General features: G+C 44.4%; 1 protein-coding gene across 2 annotated transcripts in view; it reads right to left on the bottom strand.

Annotated features, from left to right (window-relative positions):
• The window catches only part of NUTF2 (nuclear transport factor 2), a 140182-nt gene that overhangs the window by 40424 nt on the left and 80931 nt on the right, over nucleotides 1-18827 (bottom strand). For both annotated transcript variants that reach the window (XM_069217590.1, XM_069217589.1), the window contains exons 3-4: nucleotides 13068-13139; nucleotides 12527-12625 (exon numbers count right to left, since the gene is read on the bottom strand). In XM_069217590.1, coding sequence (XP_069073691.1) covers nucleotides 12527-12625; nucleotides 13068-13139 — 171 coding nt within the window. The remainder of the gene's footprint in view (nucleotides 1-12526; nucleotides 12626-13067; nucleotides 13140-18827) is intronic.

Here is an 18827-nt window from a genome sequence, read left to right on the forward strand (position 1 = left end):
TCCAAGCTTCAATCACCAACCCTTGGCAGACACCAACATTACATGAACAACTTAAGAACCCTGTGGTGGAACAGCTTCCTAAAGACCACTTGGGAAAGAAGGACTGTGAGGGTTGTGTAGCCAATGCCTAAACATTTATCAAACAGTTATCAATACGTTGAAGTCATTCACCCTCAAGAAAGGTAGCATTACTAAAATGCCACAATGCACAGAAGGCACAAATTGACAACTGCAGGGACACAAGTGTACACTAAAAGCCATATTGCCAGCAAACTCCTGGAGCGACAATACAGGGAGTGCAGAATTATTAGGCAAGTTGTATTTTTGAGGATTAATTTTATTATTGAACAACAACCATGTTCTCAATGAACCCAAAAAACTCATTAATATCAAAGCTGAATATTTTTGGAAGTAGTTTTTAGTTTGTTTTTAGTTTTAGCTATGTTAGGGGGATATCTGTGTGTGCAGGTGACTATTACTGTGCATAATTATTAGGCAACTTAACAAAAAAAAAATATATACCCATTTCAATTATTTATTATTACCAGTGAAACCAATATAACATCTCAACATTCACAAATATACATTTCTGACATTCAAAAACAAAACAAAAACAAATCAGTGACCAATATAGCCACCTTTCTTTGCAAGGACACTCAAAAGCCTGCCATCCATGGATTCTGTCAGTGTTTTGATCTGTTCACCATCAACATTGCGTGCAGCAGCAACCACAGCCTCCCAGACACTGTTCAGAGAGGTGTACTGTTTTCCCTCCTTGTAAATCTCACATTTGATGATGGACCACAGGTTCTCAATGGGGTTCAGATCAGGTGAACAAGGAGGCCATGTCATTAGATTTCCTTCTTTTATACCCTTTCTTGCCAGCCACGCTGTGGAGTACTTGGACGCGTGTGATGGAGCATTGTCCTGCATGAAAATCATGTTTTTCTTGAAGGATGCAGACTTCTTCCTGTACCACTGCTTGAAGAAGGTGTCTTCCAGGAACTGGTAGTAGGACTGGGAGTTGAGCTTGACTCCATCCTCAACCCGAAAAGGCCCCACAAGCTCATCTTTGATGATACCAGCCCAAACCAGTACTCCACCTCCACCTTGCTGGCGTCTGAGTCGGACTGGAGCTCTCTGCCCTTTACCAATCCAGCCACGGGCCCATCCATCTGGCCCATCAAGACTCACTCTCATTTCATCAGTCCATAAAACCTTAGAAAAATCAGTCTTGAGATATTTCTTGGCCCAGTCTTGACGTTTCAGCTTGTGTGTCTTGTTCAGTGGTGGTCGTCTTTCAGCCTTTCTTACCTTGGCCATGTCTCTGAGTATTGCACACCTTGTGCTTTTGGGCACTCCTGTGATGTTGCAGCTCTGAAATATGGCCAAACTGGTGGCAAGTGGCATCGTGGCAGCTGCACGCTTGACTTTTCTCAGTTCATGGGCAGTTATTTTGCGCCTTGGTTTTTCCACACGCTTCTTGCGACCCTGTTGACTATTTTGAATGAAACGCTTGATTGTTCGATGATCACGCTTCAGAAGCTTTGCAATTTTAAGAGTGCTGCATCCCTCTGCAAGATATCTCACTATTTTTGACTTTTCGGAGCCTGTCAAGTCCTTCTTTTGACCCATTTTGCCAAAGGAAAGGAAGTTGCCTAATAATTATGCACACCTGATATAGGGTGTTGATGTCATTAGACCACACCCCTTCTCATTACAGAGATGCACATCACCTAATATGCTTAATTGGTAGTAGGCTTTCGAGCCTATACAGCTTGGAGTAAGACAACATGCATAAAGAGGATGATGTGGTCAAAATACTCATTTGCCTAATAATTCTGCACTCCCTGTATATTTATGGATCAGGAAGGGAGGCCCTTCAATGAAGTCCCTACCTGCCCAGACAAATCAAGGAGTTAGGAAGCAACACAATGGATATATTGACAAACACAAAATACCATCGAAAAGATGATTCTCCACATACAAACCAATAAACCAAGGGTAAATCATAAAATAATATCATAGAAAACCAGAAATAAATCAACATCAGGTCACGAAAGCACCTTCTGGCCTACTTGACCCAAACAGAATGACCCAGGTCAAAAGACATCAAAGAAGGAGTTTCATATTGCAGCGACCATGGAGATGTGAGGCATATGCCTACAGTATCAAATGCTGTATGGATACCAAATTCCCAAAAGAACATAGGAGAAAACCATGGTCCTTATCAACCATCTGTGAATTATTCAAAATTCCAATAAACAGGCAAAAGAAAAATAACATGGGTCTGGCAGAAAGTCAACATCGACTAACCGGCAGGAAACGTGCAATGCACCAAGTGAATGAAAAGAAAAGTAGCAGCAAACTGAGTACAGAAAATGCAGTTTCAAATACCACAAAGACTAAAAATTAGTATCTCAATAAAAAAAGAAACAAGCTAGAATGCCAGAATGTGTTTAGACCAAACAAGATGTCAAATTTATGAGGTATAGCACGCAAACAAACTTAAAGGAGGATAAGCACTGGTACACAGAAGTGAAACAAAATCTGTCACTAGAAACCAAGCATTGGAAAGCCAATAGGTCTGGCGTTTTCTTGTTTTGTCATGGTTTCTGCAAAACTATTTCGAAGGAACCCGTTACACATGCTCTGCATAGACTATAAAGCAGTCTCTCCATTAAATTGGTGGTTAGCCTGTGGGAGTTGCAGTTGTTTGAAAAAGTGTGCTTGGGACAGGCTGTCCTACATTAGCTTGCTGGCGTGCTAATATATCTACACAATAATGTTTAGTGAATGTATGCGGTGTAGACCAAGTAGCTGCTTTGCAAATGTCAGCTAAAGGTATGTTTCCAAAGAATGTCACGTGGCCCTTTTTTGCCTAGCAGAATGTGCTCTAGGAGTTACTGGCAACTGGCTTTTTGCTTTCGCATAATATATTTGTATACATTTAACTATCCACCTAACTATGCTATTTTTGATGTTGGACTACCCTTATGAGGTAGACAAAAAAACACAAAGATCTGTTTAGTTCTTCTGAAATATTTAGTACTGTCAAATTAGTACACAAGCGCCTGATTGACACCTAATGTGTGGAGAGCTCTTTCTGCAACTGAGTCAGGTTGTGGGAAGAAAACCGATAGCTCAATGGTTTGATTGATATGGAACTGGAAAATCACTTTGGGTAGGAACCTAGGGTTTGTACGAAGAACCACTTTGTCTTTGTGTATCTGAAAGAAAGATTCTTCTAATATTATTGCCTAGAGCTCACTAATACGTCTGAGTGATGTAATTGTGACACAAAATGCCACTTTCCAGTCAAGGAACTGAATAGGGCATGAATGAAGAAGCTCAAAATGAGAGCTAATAAGTCTAGTCAGTACGATATTTAAATTCCATGATGGTGCTGGGAATAGTCGGGGTGGGATGACTCTTAAGACCTATTAAAGCTTTGATAACTAGGATTCTGAACAGGGAAGTATGTTGTATATTTTGTAAATATGCGGCTATGGCTACAAGGTTAGACAGAGGTGCAAAGCCAAGTTTGGTTTTTACAAGTGGAGCAAATAGTAAACAATGTCTTGGCAGAAGATTTAAAGGGGTTTAAATGTTTGGCCTGACAGTAGCAAACAAAATGCTTTCATTTTGCAGCATATTGTGATCTAACTATAGGCCTACGAGCTTCCTTGAGAATGTCCATACATTCTGAAGGTAATTGTAAATAAGAAAACTATGACTTCAGGAGCCATATCGCAAGGTTGAGTGTCTTTGGGTCTGGATGTCTGATCTGTCCTTGTTGCTGTGTGAGGAGATCTGGCCTCTTGGAGAGCTTCTCTGGAGGAACCAGCTAGAGGCCCAAAAGTGTAGTGAACCATAGCGGATGTTCCCAAGTGGGAGCTTCAAGGATCAGGGTGAGTGATGTCCGTCTGATTTTCAGAACAAGGAATGGAATGAGAAGGAGAGATGGAAATGCATATGCAAATATCCCGGACCAGTTCGTTTATAAAGCATTGCATTTGGACAGAGGGTGTGGGTACCTGGATGCGAAGCTTGGGCATTGTGCATTTTCTGCTGTGGCAAAAAGGTCTATTTTAGGAGTTACCCACTTTTGGAAGTATTTTTGAAGGACTTATGGGTGGAGTTCCCGTTTGTGGACTTGTTGATGCATCCTACTCAGCCGGTCTGTGAAGTGTTTCATTCCTAGGAGATACTCTGTTGCTAAGTGAATGTGGTGGTGAAGGGCTCACTTCCATACTGTCCGAGCTAGTTGTGACAATTGGGATGACCGTGTCCCACCCCGTTTCTGCAGATAATACATAGCTGTCATGCTGTCCGTCTGGACTAAGACAATTTTGTGTCACAGGTGAGGAAGGAAAGCTTTCAGGGCATGTGCATGGATTGATGACAGAGACCAGAGGCCCTGAACTGTGAGGTCCTGAAGATGTGCGCCCCAAGCTGTCGGATGCATCCGTGGTCAGGATGAGCTGAGGCACAGGGTCTCGAAAAGGCTGCACTTCCAACAGGTTGGTGTTATTCAATGACTGCAAAGAGCAGCGAGTATGGTGGTCTAACAATAGATCTTGAAGGCTGCCCTGTGACTGAGACCACTGACGAGACAGACACTGCTGTAGAGGACTCATGTGGAGTCTGGCATTCGGGACAATGGCACTACAGGGTGCCATCATCCCTAAGAGGCACATGACAGTCCTGATGGTGTAGGTGTAATTCTCCTGAAACTGGGGAAGAAGCATCAGAAAATTGCAAATGCGGGTTGGGTTATGCTAACCCCAACTTTGCATGGAGAATGGCTCCCAGATATGGCTGAATCTGAAGAGGTTTTAAGTGGGATTTTAGAACGTTGATTGTGTGCCCTAACTTGTGAAGCATGTATACTGTGGTTTGAGTGACGGATTGACACTGTTGTAGAGTACTGGCTTTGATAAGCCAATCATCTAGATAAAGAAACACATACTTATCTAGATGATTGTCAATACTCTGGTGAGCTGTTGTGACTCCAAAACGTAAGACTTCGAATTGATAATGTTTTTCTGCAACCACAAACCTTGGGTATTTCGGAGTGCAGGGTGGATGGGGATGTGGGTGACCTTTAAGTCTAGAGCTATCATAAAGTTGCCTTGTTGAAGTGGAATAACATCCCAAAGTAAAAGTGTTCCGATAGAATATAATGGTTTAGAGGTCTGAGATCCAACATAGGTCTGAGCAATCCGTCCTTTTTGGCGATAAGTATAGAGAGTATACTCCTGTTCCCTTGTATAGAAATGGGACAGTCAATGGCACACGAGGAGCAGGGATTGTACCTCTTCCTTTAGAAATGTGAGATGTTCGTGAGATAACCTGTGGGAGCGAGGGAGACTGTTTGGAGGTGTGGAGGTGAGCTCCATACAATAACCATGTACAATAATGGAGAAGATCCAAATGTCTGTTGTTGTGTGTCCATTGTGTGTGATAATCGTGAAGTTGTCCCCTACAGGTGTAGTGTTTGGGGAGATGTATGTAGTCAGTCTTTTGTTGTGGAGGAAGCACTCCGGGTGGTTGTGTTTTTGCCTCAATCTCTGTTACTGTTGACGGTATAGGCTCCTCTGAAAAAACCTCGAGTAAGAGTTTGAAGATTGCCTTGTTTGGGAGGTAAATAGTTCAGAGGTTGTTACTTTAAACCAACCCCTAAATGTAGGGCGACGAAAATTGCTTGTGTGTGCCTGGGACTGCAAAGCATCCATGGCCTTCGCACTGTCAGTGTCTTATTTTTTGGAGTCCACTTGAGGACCAAAAAGATGCTCCTTATCAAAGGGCATGTTGAGCACTGCTTGTTGTATCTCAGGTCTGAAGCCACTGCACCTTAGTAAAGAATGTCTCCTTAATAATATACTTGTGTTTATCCCACATGCAACCATGTCTGCAGTATCTAATGCACAGCATATTGAATTGTTTGCCCTTTTGAAACAATCTGCTGTCATGTTTAGAGTGCTCATCTGGGAAATATTGGAGGAGCTCCTCCTTATCATCCCAGTGAGCCTGGTCCTACCTTGAAAGTAAGTCCTGCAGATTGGCAATGCGCCAATTACTTGATGCTTGCGCAGCAGCTCTTTTGCCTTTGCATCTAGCTTTTTACTCTGTCTGGTGGAGGAGAGCCTCCTGTGGCTTGACTGATAGGTCTCTTCCTTGCAGTGGTAACCACTATTGAATCTGGTGGGACCTGAGACCTAATATTTATTGGGTCTGAAGGGACTGGTTTATACTTTTTGCCCACTCTAGGAGTTATAATTCTAGAATGGACTGGCTCTTTAAAGATGTCGCCTGCATGATGCATCGTGCCTGGGAGATTAGGAAGGATTGAAATGTCTCTATGCGTAGTGCTCAAAGTATCAAATAGAAAATCCTGTACTATTGGGTCTGTAGCTGAACATTATGAAAGGAAGCTGCCCTTGCTATGACATGCTGGAAACCAGTAGTATCCTCTGGAGGAGATGGTCGTGCACAGTATAAATCTAGGTCCGTACTGACAATGGGGTCAGGGTCATTTATCTGGTTCTTGATGTGTACTACCCAAATATTCCCCTGTAAGTAAGGGTGAGCCCTGACGGGTGAGGTCTACTGAAGTAGGAGAGGTCGGAGGATGGGGAAAGGGTGGAGGAGAAACGAATTGGAGGTGGTGAGGACGCTGGTTTCGGAGGAGGAAGAGGAGAAGGCCTAGCGGAAGAAGTGGTAGCCTTGTCCTTAGAGCTGAAGTGTCCAAGGCCTCTTGAAATGTTAACTTCCTGTTAAAGGTGACAGGGGGAGAAGCGACAATACAATCTGTCCCTTCCTGTATATGGAGCCGGCGCTGTTTAGCGCCAATAGTTTTTAATATTGGATAACTGGAGATGGTGTATTGAAGGACTGACCGGAGTCTACAAAGTCCAAAGGAGTGGTCTCCTGTGTTTTCAGAACCAACAGTTTCGGTTGGTGGTCCTTTTTCGGTGCTGTGGAGCTGGGTCAGCTTGGAGCAGATGTGCTCAGTCCCAATGGTTTGGTGGCAGAAAAAAACATGAACAGACCAATGAATGGGCTACCTGAAAGCCCTCAAATAGTAAACATATATTAGTAAAATCAAAAGGACTTGGCCAACACCACACCTAAAATAAACCCAACGTGCTAAAAAAAAAAAAATCAAGTGCTCCGACATTCAGTGCTGACCTTGTGACCGAGGGCAAAAACCATAAAAGCACCAGCACACAATAACCACTGAAAAATTATCTATCGGAAATCGCTAAAATGAATTCACTCAGCAAACAATCAGGTAAAACCGCTCCATTTCATAAACCCTAAAATGCTGAAAAATAATATATAAAGAAGAGAATGGTCACAAGACCACAAATGTCTATCAATAGCCAACAAAGCGAGCAGCAGCTCTGACGTTTAACAAACAAATTCAAAAAATCTTCATATCGTATATTCAAAATATTGTTCTGTTTAAAAAGCTAATGTGTGGCCACCTGAGAAGCAAAAACCAAAGTGACATACCGTCTAAGATGGAATCCAGAGCCTCCATTTTTAAAATTATTCTGGTGACTTTTGTTGGAGCACAGAGCATAAGAGCGTCTGAAAGCGAGACTAGCATTATCTTATATAAACAAAAGCAAAAACTCGAAGTCATTATAACATACATGCAACATTTTACAACAGTAAAGTGGGACATTTTGATAGAAAAATAGGGAGAATTCATTCCCCCCATTAATTTATATCGTAGCAGAGGCGATTTTAGACAGGAGACCGATAAAGCCATTTTTATGCTTCTAAAATCGGTAGTCTCCCACCTGAATCTGTTTTTTTCGCATGTATGTTATAAATATAATAATATATAGGTAAGAGAAAGGAGATGGAAAAAAAGGAGCATGCATAGTTTCAATGAGCTTTTCTTAGTACACTGGCTTCAGTAATCCGATGCATACACCCTGCAGTTGTGCTGTAACAGTATCACTCAAATGTTGTGAACCCCTCCAAGCCGTATAATGGGGGATCAGGAACTGCCGCCCCCCTCCAGATGAGTTGGTCTGGTTAATACATTTTACTGTGGCTTTGATGTGTGATGGGTAACTTCGAAAATACGTAAAGGAGCTGTGATAAAACCACTATTTGTATTAGTGCTAGCCTTCCATACATAGCAAGGAGCAGTTTTACCAATTACCCCAACAGTTTTTCCAGCTTATCTCCCTGTTTTACATCCCCTTGAACATTAGGTCTGTATTTGTACTGATCCATATGGGCAAATATGTCACAACCCCATTCTATCTTAGCATAAAATCTAGAGTACAGTCCGTGCACTCTGTCATTGGTAATACTTCAATTTTAGGCCAGTTTATTTTTAAATCGGATGTCCCCCTAAAGTGTATCACATTTCTTATTAGCGTATGTAGGTTGATCTGAGGTACCAGAACAGCAGCACATCGTCGGCGTATAATACCACAAATGTGTACCCCTGAACATAAGCACCGCTATGGGCGCGTCTCCCTCAGAGTGTACATGCAAGTATGAATAGTGAAGGTGATAAAGCGTGTCCCTGCCTTGATCCCCTGGTTATTTCCAAAAGTTTGGATATTAACAGATTTATTACCACTCTACCTCGTGGCTATGCATCTAAACAATCCCGCCACTTTAAAAAAGCGAGCACCAACTCCCTATATAAGCAAGAATTTGAACGTAAATTCCAATCCCACAGAGTTAAATGTGTTTAATGCATCTAAAAATACGACCACTGGAAGAAATATGGAGGGTCTATGTAATGCATTGGTGCCATCAACATACATGAGTTCAAGAGCATGCATACTTATTCATGTATAATTTGTGAAGTCTTTACCACAAGGTCCTTGCAGACCAAAGTCATTCATGTCAGCCAGTGGCAAAAGATCTAATGTAAGCAGCCAAGCAAGCTCGAAAGTTAGAGAGGGCCTTAAGTAGGTTTCGAGAAATAGGAGCCCGTTACCCATAGGCCCCACCCAGACCTTGCACAGGGTGTGGTTCACACTTGCATGCGTGGCACAATATCTCACGCAATCCAGTTTGGTAAATGCAATTCAGGCACAGTTCAGTAACATCTGCAATTTAATTCTGCCAGGACTAGAGGTGACGATTACAAATCCTATTTCTTCTTTAAATTTGCTCAGCAGCTACTTAACCAGCTTTATTAGCATTTTAGAAGAAAAAAAACTACCTTTTCCAGAACTACCAGGTAACAACATCCAGGCAGTAACCACAATTCTTAACTACACCAAACATTCGCTCTCCAGGACTCCCACCTCCTCTTGCTTCACTGCACAGAATCCCTTTTAGGTCACAGCCTACAACACCGCACAGCTGTCTGGTTTGCTAAAGACATTGTGGGGAGTTATATGAAAGCTGACCTAGGAATGCATTCCACTGATTGATTACCACTGGATTTATGGTTTGCAACTCACTTACTGGCTTTCTATTTGCTGGCTTTATTTCCTTTAGGCTCTCCAGGTGCAATTCATCCTTCCACTTGCCTAAACCATGTTTACTGTTTTTTTTTTTTTCCACAAACTCGCTTTCTGGAAACAGGCCTTTTAATCTTGTTCTTATCTTGTCACATTTGTTGCCTCAATCCTGTCTGCTCCACTCCATCCTCCTGCCCCGCTCTGCTCCAACCTCCTGCCCCGCTCTGCTCCAACCTCCTGCCCCGCTCTGCTCCGCTCCAACCTCCTGCCCCGCTCTGCTCCGCTCCAACCTCCTGCCCCGCTCTGCTCCGCTCCAACCTCCTGCCCCAACCTACTGTCCCGCGCTGCTCCGCTCCAACCCCCTGCCCCGCTCTGCTCCGCTCCAACCCCCTGCCCCGCTCTGCTCCGCTCCAACCCCCTGCCCCGCTCTGCTCCGCTCCGCTCCGCTCCAACCCCCTGCCCCGCTCTGCTCCGCTCCAACCCCCTGCCCCGCTCTGCTCCGCTCCAACCCCCTGCCCCGCTCTGCTCCGCTCCAACCCCCTGCCCCGCTCTGCTCCGCTCCAACCCCCTGCCCCGCTCTGCTCCGCTCCAACCCCCTGCCCCGCTCTGCTCCAACCCCCTGCCCCGCTCTGCTCTGCTCCAACCCCCTGCCCCGCTCTGCTCCGCTCCAACCCCCTGCCCCGCTCTGCTCCGCTCCAACCCCCTGCCCCGCCCCAACCTCCTGCCCCGCCCCAACCTCCTGCCCCGCCCCAACCTCCTGCCCCGCCCCAACCTCCTGCCCCGCCCCAACCTCCTGCCCCGCCCCAACCTCCTGCCCCGCCCCAACCTCCTGCCCCGCCCCAACCTCCTGCCCCGCCCTGCTCCACCCCAACCTCCTGCCCCACCCTGCTCTGCCCCACCCCAACCTCCTGCCCTACCCTGCTCCACCCTTCCCCCAACCTGCCCCGCGCCACCCTTCCCCCAACCTGCCCCGCGCCACCCTTCCCCCAACCTGCCCCGCGCCACCCTTCCCCCAACCTGCCCCGCGCCACCCTTCCCCCAACCTGCCCCGCGCCACCCTTCCCCCAACCTGCCCCGCGCCACCCTTCCCCCAACCTGCCCCGCGCCACCCTTCCCCCAACCTGCCCCGCGCCACCCTTCCCCCAACCTGCCCCGCGCCACCCTTCCCCCAACCTGCCCCGCGCCACCCTTCCCCCAACCTGCCCCGCGCCACCCTTCCCCCAACCTGCCCTGCGCCACCCTTCCCCCAACCTGCCCTGCTCCAATATATATCAATCCAATCCACCCTGCTCCAATCCAATGCGCTCCAATCGGCTCCAATCCAATGCGCTCCAATCGGCTCCAATCCAATGCGCTCCAATCAGCTCCAATCCAATCCACCCCGCTCCAATTTTCTAGTGTTTTCCCAAGTCTCCAAAATCAGAGGTTATCAGTGTTTATAAATTTCAGCACCACAAAAATTCGCCGGAGGCTGTCAAACAAGCACCCAACTTTAAGTTACATCAGTCCAAATAGAACCAACCGGCAAGAACACTGCCCAAATGAAGAGACTGATATTTGAGGTCGACGTATTCGACGAGTGGGGCAATGTTTCCATCTAGTGGCAACATTTTAGTACTTTTCCGTATAGGCAGATTTTGGCCCAGGGTGTTTTTTTCTGGTAGAAATCGCTTCAAACTGAAAGCCGGGCACCCTAACTATACAACAAACCCAATTTTTGGACTAGGCAGCAACGGTCAAAGTGGCACAACACCCTGACAGTAGCTTAAGAAAAACACTGATTAAAGAAGTATGGTTGTGTCTGAAGGAGGGCTGCTCCTGCCTCTCTTTTGATGTCAGAGGAGAGTTACATCCCCCACCCCCCGCAACGTCGACAAATGGGTGGCGATGTTTTAGCAAAATTTGATAAGAACTCCAAGAAAAACATTGGTCCTTTTCAGCAGGTGTCCCTAGACAAACTCCAGGACCTGGCAAACAGAGTCTGGGCATCTCATCCAATCAGAGATTCTCCAAATATCGGTGCAATGAGTTAACTTTCTTTGGCAATACCAACTTTGCCAAATCGACAGAGCAGAAGGGGTCATCTTCAATTACAGCTGAGCTAAAGCTAGGTGTTATGGCATTCTCAAAGGCAAGACCAATAGCCCAGCGATGATTAATTGGAGACTTTTCTCAAATAACAAGTCACACTGTGCACACTTTATATTTTTGGGATAAAACCCAATTCTCCCTTAAACCTATCCATCCAAAGATTTCTGCTAGGGGATGGTAGTCAGGAAATATTCGACCTGCCTTTTCCCTTCGTAGCCCACCTATTACAGACAATCATTTAGGAAATTTTGGCCAATGTCAAGAACACTAAAGACTTAGTGGATTTTTTCACTCAAGAGGAACAAACCATGGCAGAGGATCACAGCTGAAGTTACGGAGGAGAAACGGACAGTAGAGGGGATACTCGGGTAAGGACTACCATTTTCCCCATGTACAAGTAAGAAGAAAGCATACTGGATTATTTCAAATTCACTTGTGCGTTCAGCGGTTAAAATTTAATGAAAAAAGTACCTGCAGTCTACTGAAACGGTTTCATTTTTGCCTAGGAGTGGATGTACGGATACACAATAGATTGTACAATGCTAAATTGTAATTATAAATTTTAATTTCACCAAGTATCAACGGGGAGTACATTTAATGAACTGTAATATTAATGCATTGAATTTCACACTAAACCGTGATAATAGCTGTGCATCTCAGATTAGTATGAAATGCTCAATTTGCTAACCAGAAGGTCCCGTTACAAGATATTGTTTCTTAACTAGTTGAAATTCCACAAATGTCCCAAAAGAATGATTTTACTTAGTGTATCATCAGCAGGAACTAACAAAATGCATTCTAGACTCTGCAGAAGCATCACTACGGAACACAATATGGAAATATAGAAAATAAAATCCTGAAAACAGTAGCATGGTGGTCGAGGTCAATATGTCGGGCTGCCTTGAATGCGTGTCAAGAACAGAAAGTAATCAAATAAATCCGCTGACACAAGATCTTAGATGTAATTCAATTGGAATGTTTACCTTAAGCTGTCCCACCACCATACTAAGAACGCAACTGTCTGGTGTTGGTTGGTGGTCTTGTGCAGTGATGACATGCTCTATCTTCTGGAAAGGAAGGGACTACAAGAAAAAACACCACAACTAATTTAAGCGAAAAACAAACAAGTCAAAGGATCCAAAGTAGTAACTAAAGTTGTAACGAGTAGATAATCAGTCAGAAACTAGAGTTCTTAACAAATAGTATTTGTTTTAATCAAACATACCTGACCTCTACAATATAAAAATAAAATCGTTCCAGCTGTTGCCACTAACAAACTAATGAAGGCTTAATCGCAGTTCTATAATAAATAATAAAACAAACACCACCATAGTTCGCTAATAACTTAGACTTCAGTGTATTACTGCCCCAAGTATAGTGGAAGTTGACCTGACAGATGCCACATCACAGTTCTTTGTAACATTTCTACTTACTGGATTAATACAACAAACCTGCAAAGAAGTGCCCCACTGCAAAATGATCAGTTTTGGAAGCAGAAACTACCAAAAAATGGAAACAACTTACCGTAAGTTTCTCAATAATTGCAAGTTTTCCATGATACTGCATTCCTTCCCAAGTTAGGCATGATGCGTCAGTCTGAAACACAAAGTCGTCTTAAAATTCTGACAAAAAAACAAGTTTATTTCTTTAACTCAAAAGGATACCACCAAAAGGAAAACCCCTTTGGAATAATGATTAACTTATTTTTGTAAGAAAAAAAAAAAAAGAAAAAAAACTTACCTTCAAGAATAGTTCTTGAGCAATAGGATCTTCAATTGGGTTATATGCTACAAACGTTGCTCTCATGAGTCATGACTACCAATTAAAGCAGGGAAAGGTAACAGTTCTAACCCCGCGTAAATAACCAACTTGTTTCTTCTCCCTAATGGTAGGTACTGACCTTCACAACAGAATCTCCATTCAAAAAGCATAAACTAAATCATTTGCACCCACAGCTCACACCTTGACAAGCCTGCACCACATCAAGCTTCTTCTCTACAAGCCATGTTCTTTGATCCAGATGATAAAATCATCAGCAATTCACATAATATTTTGTGAAGGGAGTATGAGAAAATATATTCTATGTTGCTTTTCTAGACTGTTTAATCGATATTTCAGAGGTAACATATCAAAAGATGTAAGGATTCTTAAGTCTTTCTTCAAACACTCTCCTACCATGAGGTGTATTTGAGCATTTTTTTTTTTTTTAATCATCAGTAGGTCGCTGGAAGTCTGATGTTTTAATTAATTTGATGTTCAATGGTTTGTCTCAGCATGAATAAATTAGTCACTTTAATAGAAGACTTCCATTTGTGTTAACAGGTTTTTTAACGGATTAATATTCTAATGTTTTATTATATTTACTGTTTATTGTGAACTTGTGATTACTATTTAATAATCAAATAAATAATTTTAAACGAAGAATTAGAGTAAAAGTCAACTTTGTATCCCACCTTGGAAACAAACTGGGTGTAAACCGGGGGTGGGGCGGATTGTCTGAACAGAAAGGTGAGGGCATAACTAACTTGGACAATCTGGAGGAACCATAAGTTAAGAGGTTTCTGAGTGACAGTAGGGTAAGCAGCGTTGATTATGTGCACCCTGTTGGTCTGAGAAGCCCATTTAAGGGAAAACTAACGACGTTTGGAAGTGTTTGGAGACGAAGAGGGCTGATGATGCCAACACTGTCCTTGACCTCTGAACTGTTCTGCACCTAACTCCATGAAAAGTCTACATTGGCTGATGGAATGGCTGCAACGGCTGCTACTGGTGAAAGGGGGCCATTTCACTAACATATTAATCTACTGTACAGCTGTTGGAACTGGAGCCATGGGAACAGCAATCCCAAAGAGGGAGGCATCACCTTGCCGTTCATGAAACGGACCAGGGGCCTTTTAACCCCAAAAAGGGCTTACACATAAAGTATGCTAAATGGTTCCAGAAAACCCAGAGGAGCACGTTCAGGCATTCCGACTGAGAATGACACTGGTGCTCATTGCACTCAAAGCGAGTCAGTGATGGCTAGGCCAGAACATACTATCTGTTTAACTGTGCCTTGTCCAGCTTGAACTGTTTGGAACAAAGTATTATTTAAATCTTCAAGGAATGCAGTTACAACATCAATCACTATGTCCCAAAGGGTAGGATAACACTCTAAAAGACATGCAGCATCGAATGAGGCAAGTACCAGACTGCCTAGAGAAAAGAAATATATAAAAGAAAAAAAAAAAAAAACCTTTACTGCCTATGGCAGTGGTTCCCAACCTGTGATCCGGGGCCCCGGTTGGTCCGCAAAGCCTTCTCAGAGGGTCTGCAACTGCTTAGAAAATTTAGTATCAACCACTTAGGTCCCCAGCTTTAAGTTGGGGGGGAGGCAGATTCCAATAATGATTGTGGGGGTCCTGGGGTTCCAGAAATTATAAAGTGGGGGTCCACAGACGTCAAAAGGTTGTGAACCACTGGTCTATGGCATCAACTTATTAAGGATTATCTTTAGGAAGGGCAGGAAAGATTTAGGATTCACCTTCTAAGCACACAATTGGATTTTGCTAATGTCTCAAGTCTGATCTAGACAAACATTTCCGATTCCAATTGCCTGTGGCATCCACTATGTGTTAACCTGTAACGTTTTTGAGCGTGATCAACAAAAATATATATGACTTGGCTATTTTCACACAAGGTCACCAAATGAGTCAATATTTCAGTTAATTTTCAGGGGTAAATCAAAAACATCACAAGATCATGTGGACTGGAGTGAGACGACCCCAGTGATTGAGATTAATGGTAAGGTTGGAGCGAAAAAGTCCGCTACAATAGGATATTTCACCGTCATTGAGACTGAGCATCCAGTACTAGTATTCGCTCATTGAAAAGCAGCCTTTGAAGTGGTATTACATTTTTTGCCTGCTGGTCAGTCGGCCAGTGTCTGTGCCTCAGTCTGGTTTCCATAATGAGTTTACATGGTGACAAAATACTATAAGCAAGAAAAATGACATGCATTATGTACTGTGCTCGGAGGAAGGAGGGTAGTGAGCACCTTGCTTTGCACAATCTGCTTTGTAATTTTTTTTAGTTGGGGGCAGTGAGTTGTGGATAGGTCACTGTGGTGCGTACCAAGAGGTTTTATTCAGTCATACTTTGAGGTCATTGAAATATTACATATAGGAGGCGAATGTTCACGTTATACAGTTCTTAAAGGAAATGCTAGTTCATCTAAAAGTACAATAATAAAAATATCAATAGCTTGATATTGACACCGCTTCTTTTTCAAGTCCTACAAGATTAAGATGTAAGGCAGAAACGAGTGCTCATTACAGCATGAATGGACAAGGGGTTTATTCTCAATCTTGTACTCCTTAATTGAGCCACTGTGGATTTCCATGAACATTTAAGTGTCAAGAAGACTGTAGGAAAGTCACTCTTTTTGGCACGGTTACTCCCACTTTTTGCATGTTTATCAGTGTGCTTAGAATCTTTTCACTGGGATCCTGCTAACCAGGACCCCAGTGATTGTGCTATCTCCCCTACATTTTACTACTTTGGTACCCTTTACACCCCGCAATTGGCATACTGGTGTATGCCTGTAAGTCCCTAGTATATGGTACTAAGGTGCCCAGGGCACTGCTACACCACGGGTCCCACATGAGCTGCAGCATGTATTATGCCACCCATGGGAGCCCCTGGGTCATGAAGTGACCACTCCCCTATCACCACCCCTGGGGTGCCCAGAGCTCCTCCAGGTGGCCACTTGATTCTGCCATCTTGAAAACACGATGGGCAGAGGCCCCTGGGAGTAAATGCCTGGTCAGGACAGGTGACGGACATCAATTACCCCCCTCTAATAGGTGGTCACCCTGCAGAGTGACCAAGCCCCCTATTAGGGCTATTTACAAACTCCCTTGCGGGTGGGTCCCCAGATTTGGCGTGCAAGACTCTGCCAGGACTCCTCTGCATCTACCTCTTCTGCTCCTGGCCACCAGAACAGCTGCTGGACTTCACAGGAACCAAACAAGCCTGCAACTTCAGAGACGATCTCACCTAGCAACATTGTTTCTCTGGCTCCTTTCAGCAATTGCAACATTTCCACGGCTGTGCATCCTCTGGGTTAGGCAAGACTTCAGCTGCACCAAAGAAGCAAGAAGGAATGTCCCTTGGAGTGAAGGAGTCACTCACCTGCAGCCGCAGGCACCCAAGGCAACAACGCGTGGCTGCTGGGATCTGCTCTCCACAGGAACTGCATGGATTCTCCAACACAGGTGGTGGTCCTGAATAGTCCTCTGTCTTCAATCCAACTTGGGAGACTGGGAGCCCTTGCCTCTCCTTGCGGGACAGAATCCCGGTGCACCGCGACTCTTGCAGCAGCCAAGGCTTGATGACTCCTGCTCCAAGGGATTGACTCCTGCTCCTGGAGGCTTCAAGTAACCCCAGCCTCCAGCACATCATCCTTGCAAGGACAGCAATGTGGGACTCCTCTCCAGATGTGCTGACTGGGCCTCACTGCAACTTACTCCGCCTGCTTCCAGAGGGTTGCCTTTGGGGGTTACGACTGCTTCTGTAGGCTCTCCCAACTGCTGAGGGTCAGCCCAGACTCCCCTCCCAGGGTCCAGTCCCAAACCCTTGCTCGTCGTCTTCAGCTCTGCAAATCCTCTTCAGTCCAGATTTGCACTTGCGAAGGCTTGTTGGTGGTCCTCCTGACTACCGACCTGTCTGCAACCCAGTGACCGGTATGGGACATCATCTGCATGACTTCAGGGACTTCTCTGCAGCACCTGGGCTCCACAGCTGATCTTCCACAGATGACCTGGATCTTCACCAACAAAAGGGTGGGCAGTGGCTCCTGCCCCACCTGGACACTCCTGTGTGGACTGGACTCTGTTCCCTTCTTTTTCAGGTCCTCTTCTTCTAGAATCCACCGTTGGGTTCCACTGGACTGGTCTTGTTCTTGCTGCAATCTTCCTTTTGGAAAGACCAGGTCACCTACCTCTGTTCTCCTGGATGCAGGGGGTCATCTAGTTACTCATTCATCTTCGTGGTTCCAAGTTCTACCACCTCCCGTTTAACTATTCCACATCCTTCGGTGGGGGGCTTCACTTAGCATTCCACTATTGTAGGGTATGGTTTGACAGCCCCCCAAATAGGGCCCTAGCTATTTTCTGCTATTCCTTGCCAATGCTTGTTGCTTCTCCATGCGAATTCCTAATACTGTGTATTTATAGTGTGTACTTACTTCTAGTTAGGGGACTACCTTTAACTAATGTAGTTCAGTGTTACTGTAATAAAGTACCATTATTTTTGCAACACTGTGTGGGTCCTTTCATGTGAGATAAGTTACTGTGTGACTACTGTGGTATTGAAAGTGCTTTACACTCCTCCTAGATAAGTCTTGGCTGCTCACCACAGCTACCACTAGAGAGCCCTGACTTCCTAGAAACTGTCTAACTAATGGCGGTTGCCTGGACCTGGTATAAGGTGCAAACACTGTAGGTATCCACCATTCACCAGGCCAGCTTCCTACATACTGAATAAATAATATGCTATTACAATCTGACAGGTATGCCGCAAAAAGTGGATCTGACAGCAGGAAAATCTTTTAACAAGACTGTATTATTGAGACAATGAATAACTCAATGATGCACTCAATTTGACAAAAAGAACAAGTTACTTAACTTCAGTAACACATTACGTGATAGTAACATATTCAAGTTGCATATTACTTATCTTAGAATTTCCCACAGGCATCGGAATGGATCCGGAGATTTTTCTTTGAGCAGTACCCTTGTTCGCTGTCAGTTGACTCCATGTCGATTGGCATCGTTGTGATGTCACAATCATATATAGGAGCCACCCTGGCACGCTGAAATCAGTTTCTTTTTACAAGTTTCCATGCCATAAGCGCAGAGCAATGAAGAATCCTGAAACTGGTGCCTCAGAACTAGGGCCCTGAAAGGGAAGTACCTGTCCCTAGAAATCAACTTGCAGATTGGGAAGGATGGGTTGGTTGGTAAGAAATCTGCAACTAGAATGAGTCTCCACCAGATAAGGTGTTACCTAAAAATAAATTGCTCATCTGATAGAGACTTCTAATTGCAGATTCCTTACCTTAGAATAGATATCCAAGCAATACCATCCTCGGAGGCGGGTCTGTGAACCAAGATCATAGTAGGAAGTCCTACAGGATCAAATGGCTAAAACAGCATTCCAAGCAGACCAGACTGTCCAGGCAGTAGTTTTTAGTGAATGTGTGCAGGGATGCCAACGTTGCTGCCTGGCAGCTGTCCAGAACTG

Source organism: Pleurodeles waltl, chromosome 12, assembly GCF_031143425.1.
Source record: "Pleurodeles waltl isolate 20211129_DDA chromosome 12, aPleWal1.hap1.20221129, whole genome shotgun sequence".
Classification (NCBI taxonomy): Eukaryota; Metazoa; Chordata; class Amphibia; order Caudata; family Salamandridae; genus Pleurodeles; species Pleurodeles waltl.